The sequence below is a fragment of the Pararge aegeria genome, chromosome 16, assembly GCF_905163445.1.
Source record: "Pararge aegeria chromosome 16, ilParAegt1.1, whole genome shotgun sequence".
NCBI lineage: Eukaryota > Metazoa > Arthropoda > Insecta > Lepidoptera > Nymphalidae > Pararge > Pararge aegeria.
In genome coordinates, this window is record NC_053195.1 from 9,163,291 (window position 1) to 9,171,120 (window position 7,830).

Here is a 7,830-nt window from a genome sequence, read left to right on the forward strand (position 1 = left end):
TCGACTCACTTTCTTAATATATACGCCGTTAAGATCATTTTAATACCTGAAGGATTATACCGACTGTACCAATATCTGACCTATAGGGATATTAGATATTATTCCTTTGTTATAAACTATTTATAAGTCTGCCCTTGAGAAGAGGATCCTAATTCCTGGGTAGAATTGCAATTGAAAAAAAGTTTAATAGGTTTTGTGAGAATTTAAATTTATCTATTTATAAATTATGCCAATCCGCTAACTATGCGAATTTAGTTATTCTCAGATTTTGATAAACATGTGAGTAAAGGCACCTGAACTTAGTTATGCCAGGGGATTATTTGCGAATAGCCAACACTGAAATAAATACTTGACGGAGTGTTGACAGATAAACCAAGGTTGAACTTTCGACACCAAGTCAATAACTCCAATTCTATTACAGATTTAGAATTACAAATGAGGATTTACGTTGCGAGAACTCTGTTTGCGATACGACCACCCTGGCGCAGTGTTGAGCTTAGGTGCCGTGAATATACGGGTTATACGGGTACGAACGCTCTTTTGGGGTAATTTATTTTATTTTAATTGTATTTTTTTAAATTGTTTTCATTTAATTAAATTAAATTTGAGGGCCGATTGGCGTAGTTCTTTATTGGATTCTGAGTCCTAGGCCGTGGGTTCGATTCCCACTACTGGAAAATGTTAGTGTGATGAGCATGAATGTTTTTCATTGTCTGGGTGTTTATATGTATATCTAAGTATTTATGTACATTATTTATAAAAATATTCATCAGTCATCTTAGCACCCATAACACAAGCTACTTACTTTTGTGCTAGATGGTGATGTGTGTATTGTCGTAGTATATATGTATGTATTTATTTCTTTAGATCTTACTGCTTTTTTAACGTGTATATTGAGATGTGTTTTACCTGAATGAAACAAATATTAAAAATTTTGTATTATTACAGCCCTCGGACTATAGGATTCCGTACCCAAGGATAAAACGGGACCTTAAATTAGTAATAGTACTAGGAAATCGCTGGCCGTCTGCCTGTCTGCCTCTCACCAGGTACTATGTTAATTAGAAAGTTGAAATTATCACAGCTGATGTATTTCCGTTGCTGCAATAACACAACGTTGTTAAAAAATATTTTTAACAAATAGTAAGAAACATAATAAAATAAATCATTAAAGTGGCTGGGGCTAATGATTTTGCGTGTCGTGGCATCGTATTTCGCGAACGGATGAACCAATCTTGATCTTGTTTTTGTTTGTTTGAAAGTAGAAATAGGAGTGTTCTTATCTAGGTTTGCTGAAAATTAGTCACAGTGGGTGCCGCCACAAAATGGCTTATTTTTATTTCAAATGCAAGATAGCCGCCGCCACAAAATGGTGAGCTTTTTTTAGAACTATCTCAGTGCGGGCATGAAATATTGGGTGTTTTTAAATTTTGACGTGCCCTGATATTAAAAGAAGCCTGTCCCCGGCAGGACCTCAAAATCAGTTTCATCATTTATACGTCATCTGAACACAACCAGACAGAAATACATACTCCCAAGTTCATTTAATACCTTTACATTATTACATCTGATGTGTATCTACCTCTGATGATTTAAGCGGATGCCCGCGACTTCGTCTGCGCAGAATTCCTGATTTCCCGTGGGTTTGAGAATATTCCCTGTGGTTCGTAAACATTTCTCCAAGAAGAAAGCTACCGGCAAATTTCAAAAGTCCTAAAGATCAGTTCAAAGTTTATACGGTAGATGGCCACATACAGACTGATGGACACAGTTTGGCGTCTATAACTATATTAATATTGCGGATTATTACAATAACCAACGTAGCTTCATTATTATTATTTTTTTTATTATTATTATTTTTAAGTACTCTTTATTGGTACACCACATAAAGAATATATACAAGAAACAAAAAAAAGGAATATGAAGGAATAACTAGAATACAAAGGCATGTTTCATCCCGTATGTTGCTGTCCAAATTTGACCACCTTAAGTCACCCCTCACTTTCCTTCTTCTACTGAACCGGTTTCTGAATTTAAAACTTCTGGGTTGTTGTGCGTGCATCCCTGTCCTATTAGCCCATTTTTTTTATAATTACTGACCTAAATGCGAATTTTGGTGTCTAACCTCGAAAACATATGGAACTTCCATACAAAGTGCCAATCCTTGTTTTTTTACCCCCTAAGAGGTAGATTTGGAAAAATATTTTATGAAGTCTATGCCTTAAAAAGTTTGTAAACATAATAATAAAAGAAAACAACTTATTTTATCAAATGTTATTCCCTATTTTACCATCCTTAAGAAATACCAATTGTTTATAGGTTTTTTATTATTGAAAACTTCAAAAACTAGTACTATAAGCTGATAACCTAAATGTCGATATCCACATATGTAACTTTAAAAACAAAGGATTTCATACAAACTTCCAACCCCTATTTCAACCCTTTCTCAAAACTGTTTCTTCTGACACTTACGTCCTAGAAACAACCTATTTTTTAAATTTTAAGTTTGTAGGCCTTTTAGTTCCTGAGATTTCATTATGAATCAGTCAGTGAACTTTCGCTTTTTTATGTGTAGATGAATGATCGTTTAGTTTAGAAAATTTCAATAATTACAGACAATAATCCATTTTCCTCTTTATAGTAATAACATCGATATGGCTTCAATTGATCGGAAACAGCGACTTCAATCTGTTGTCGGCAAACTGAAATTACCATTGAAATATGCCATTTAAAAAAAACCTTGACTCCCATCGGCGATGATATTCACAGTTATTAAATAGAAAATACAACACTAGTATTTATTAACTTCACAGGGCTTTTTTTTAAAACACTAAAAGTTAGCCGTTGACTGCGATCTCACCTAGTGGTAAGTGATGATGCAGTCTAAGATGGTAATGGGCTTACTTAGCTATTAGCAGGTATGGCGGTTATTTTAAAATAACCTCTAATCGGTTTTTACGTGACATCGTACCAGAACGCTAAATCGATGTAAACTAGCGACGCTCAAAGCCTCCCACCAGACCAGACCAGAGAAAATGCAGAAATTATAAATTCCCAAATTGCCGCAGCCGGGAATCGAAACCGGGACCTCCCACTTAAATCCACAGCGCTCACCGTTGCGCCATGGAGGTGTCAAAAATCGTAGAATATGTTAACGTGTTTTTTTTTTTAACTCATTACCCATAATATACATCATAGATCTTAATTTTAAGGCGTGAGCTTAAGCCCAAAATCTCATATTAGCTCATAATTAACATTACCTCAAAATAACGAATCGTTGAAATAATAAAATAGCATTAGGTGGGATTAAATATATTTGTTGTCACATAATAAACAGTAAGTCTGAGTTTTAGCGTACATAATAGTCGTAGCTGTAAGGGTAGGTATAAGTTGCGTAGTCGAAGTGGTCGTAGGCTGAAGCGTATCCAGGGTAGTAGTACGGGGCTGTGTATTCAACTGTAAGGGGGGAGGAGTAGGTAGCAACAGACGATACCGGATATTCCACCACAAGGGGCTTGGCAGCAGCGAAGGCCAGAAGAGCAGCGAACAACAACTGAAAAAGATTTTTTTTAATGAAAATGCTTGTTTTTTTTTTTTCGATTTTTAGTATTTAATACATCGATTCTATAAATATAACCTAAAATAAACTATTTAAAACTAAATAAAATCTAAAACGTCCTCGAAAACACCGCAGCAAGGCACAGTTCCTAAGATGCTGGCAGCATTGCCCCTTTGGATGGCCAAACAAATTCGTTGGCCAAGATAACTGCCCGCTCTAGGATCACCGGTAGACTCGATAACCCTTTTCGATAATTCTTTGAAAAGGGCTCTTGCCTCCGGACCCCACGGTCCCAAAATCTCTACTCCAAATGCATGTTGATCTTAAGTTCATCATCGTCCAATCATCATCATGACATCAACCCATTACCGGCCCACTACAGAGCAAGACCCTTCTCCAATAATGAGAAAGGGGTATTTAGTCATCCACGCTAGCCCAGTTCGGATTGGTTCGCATCCCCACACACCTTGGAGAACATCATGTAGAATTCTCAGGCATGCTGGTTTCCTCACGATATTTTCCTTCGCCGTTGAAGCAAGTGATAAAAAAGTGTTTGAATTACTTAAACGCACATAACTTAGCTGCGCACGTGCGAGCTGGGATTCGAAATCGGCCCCGCGAAAATGAAATAGAACTCCTACCATGCGCTATCACCACTTCAAGCCACGTACATAGTCCTTTCTGAAGGAGGAGGCGTATACCCAGAAAGGATTACAGAACTCTTCTAGGAGTGATGGTTAAAAGCATATTTCCACCACGCTGCACCAATAGGGTTTGCGCTTCACATGTTAGTGATAGTGACCGGGACGATATAGCATGTTCTCCGAGGCACACCGGGAACCCCGGTCCTAATTCTGCACTCAGAATATCTTGACAAAAAAAAAAAGGGAAAGCCGTCCCGAACCAGGAATTCATCAAAATCAACCCAATACCCGCCCACTACAGATTCTCTTAGGATGCGAAGAATGCAGACTTATGAAACTTAAAACTTTTTCTACCTAACCAAAACCAGAGAAAACCGAAATATCTTTAGTTCTATTTAGGCTTCTTTTTTTTCCTCTAAATATTATTTTTAGAGCTGTATTTTATCATATTAAATTAACAAGAAAAATACTTACATATTTCAACATTATGATGGTTGTATGTATGATCGGTCCGTATTGATGGAAATCAAAATGTAATGATAAAAATCAATTCATTATTCTCAGTTTATATAGGATCATGGTATATGGGATGTCCTAGCATCAAAGCGGATAGTTTTTCAAATATCCTCTTGACCCCCATTTAGCATTGTGGTCACGCGCAGCCTTTGCTCAAGTAAAATTATAAGGTCAGGGTTATAAAAACCTAAAAAAAGATTACGGACCAGTTTCGGCCACACGAAAGTTTACTGTTGAAACTTAATCGTTTATATCTTACACTTGATCTTGTCAAACGAGGCTATTGTAGTTTACAATCCTAGAACGCATATTTTTCTTATTTTAGCCTTGTAATTTTTGGACTTTTATGATCATTCAAAGCTGTTGAGCAGGATGTCTATATATTTTAGTGCTTGTGCGAAATGTTATGAAAAATTACCCGTAAGATGATTAAGGCTTATTATTTTCTGCCTAGTAACTCTTAAATCTTATGTTAAGAGCTAGCTTCAGTTTCACCCACGACTATAACTTTTAAAAAAAATTGAAAACTAAAAGGAATATTTGTTCTAGTAGTGCCAAACGTTGATGCGTACAAATATGCAACCAAACTTTTAAGCTTTTTAATACGAAGTATATCTGTCTCGTAGTAAAGGTAGCGATGCGGTTTTTTCATCTCATTTCAGAAATCTAGTAATATCATCGCGAATAATAAATCGTGCTATTACAACCTTATTATCAGAACTATCCCTACATATTAATTACTACTGCCTCTATGGTCCAGTTTTTATCATGTTCAACTGCGAATCTCGAGGTCCTGAAATCGATCCGTGGGGCGGGCTGAAATAAAATTCTCAGTACAAGCCCGGAGTTACATTGAAAGAGCACGTTAATCCGTCGGTTCAAGTTATTGTCATACTGACATATTGTTATGTCATATTTCTTCGTGCGATACAAAATAGTGCACATATTTAAGTAGTGTTTTATTAACTACTAGTAAGGGATGCGGTGTTACCAAGTTCGATCCCCGGCACGCACTCTTTACTTTTCGGAGTTTAGTGCGTTTTTAAATTAGAGACATTAAAAAATATCGCTTGCTTTAATGGTGAAGGAAAATATAGTGATGAAACCTGAATGCCTGAGAGTTCTCCGTAACATTCTCAAAGGTGTGTGAACTATAGAACACGTGAACGTGCTTTCATCTCAATTTATTAATAAATACCTCTTCATTTACTGATTGATTAATGTGTTAGTTAAAATATTAATGAAGCATATTAGGAATGACATACTCCGCAGTCAGTAAACTGGTAATATTAACGAAAACCTACAAGCGCTGAAAACAACGCCCAGATTTTAGCTGTATTCGATTACTATTTAATTTAGAGTCTGACTAGTAAGACTCTGATCTCTATATGAGAAAAAATTGTGATTTCAAATCCGACTTGTTAAACTTTCACTCTTTAAACAGAACTGTTAAAATTTACGTCTCTAATTACAACAACAAAATCAAAAATTAGTTATATAAATAGGCCTATAACACGCATTGAATTATATATATAGAAGCGCTATTCCCAACAAAATATTGTGCATATTATTGGCTTTTAATATTTCTTGTACTTTTAGTACAATATTTTCGTCGCTTTTCACGGCATATGAGATTAATTAGAACATTCTTTAAAATCGAACAATCGCAAGATTTCGCGACCTGATTTGCTTTCCTAAATAGGTTCCGAAGGGCACAACGCTATAACGCTGCAACTGGACACAGTTGTGATAAGTAGGGTCTTATCTATCAATGTAACTTAATGATGCTACGCACCAAGATAATTTAATTTTAACATTACATTCTACATATGGCTCTTCTTAAACCACGGCGCGTTTGAAATCCTCCTAGCTCACAATTAATGGTAACATAATAGGTATTAACGCTTCATAAGTGCCTGTGATAGGCCAGCAATAAATAAAACATTTTTGTTTTTTTTTTGTATCGGTTTGCTATACTCCGTTACATTACAATTAGATCTCTATCATTTTATTCCTCATCATACCAGAACTCGGGGTTCAACCTGGCTGGTGTCAACAACCAGTACAGAGTGTGTTACGTCCTTTATTCTCTATAGTCGTAAAAAATACGGATCCCATCTTGCAAAAAGTAGGGTATCACGAGGTCCCAGTTCAGTTAAATAATTACAACTAACTATTATAAAATAGCTTTTTAACATAAAGGTAGATATACTTTCTTATACACACCAGACGTTGAATTTGTATTCAAAACATGTCTCACAAGGCAGTTTCTTCATAGAAGGTAAAACGGAGGCGCCTATAAAACGACTTGATGTCAAACAATTAGAATCACACACGATTCAGTCGTTGAACTCATTGTTTCCTACAAATTCAAATCCAAGCCACCCTTCAAAATGTTCAAACTGGTAAAATATGTTTTCCATTTTCATAGTTAACAAAATAGAAACATAAATATTTTTAGTTATGTGCCGGAAATTAAATTTTTTTTATAAAATCAGTCCAGACTTTCCACTCGGGCTTTTCTTTGATGTTTATTTATATATAAAATTATTTTACCGCTAAAACCCTCAAGCGACTTCAAGCAAGTTCAATAAGTAGAACAAGGACGGACCTCAAGAGGAACTCTTACAATATATGTAGCCTTGGTTGTTTAACATAATACTTGTAATGAATAGATTGGTTTTCTTGAGTAAACAACAATATGACCACTAATTCAAATCCTGATATATTCTAAGAAAGTTATTAAGGATTTAATTTATTTTATGTTTGGCCCTCTTACTAAGTTTTTAACCTCCTGAACTAACTTTTAGTTATTGATGTGTTTTTAGCCTGAACAGAACGTTATATGCTTTGTAGGTAGAGAGGAAATCTAATATTATGTATTGTTACTTTCAGTTCATCTTCGCCTGCTTCCTGGCTCTTGCTGCAGCCAAGCCTGGAGTACTACCAATCGCATACACCGCTCCTTTTGCCGCCGCGTACACAGCACCCGTCGCCGCAGCGTACACCGCTCCCGTGGCGTACTCTGCTTACTCAGCGTATTCAGCTCCATTGGCTTACTCGCCATACACTTACGCGTCTCCTTACTCCGCGTACTACCTCCGCCGTTGA

At 36.1% G+C, this 7,830-nt stretch overlaps 1 protein-coding gene across 1 annotated transcript; it reads left to right on the forward strand.

Moving 5' to 3' along the window:
• The first annotated feature begins 7,065 nt into the window (after positions 1-7,065).
• Positions 7,066-7,830, forward strand: LOC120630506 (pupal cuticle protein C1B-like). The gene is made up of 2 exons (XM_039899755.1): positions 7,066-7,124; positions 7,615-7,830. The coding sequence occupies exons 1-2, from the start codon at positions 7,113-7,115 to the stop codon at positions 7,828-7,830; spliced, it is 228 nt and encodes a 75-aa protein (XP_039755689.1). The 5' UTR covers positions 7,066-7,112.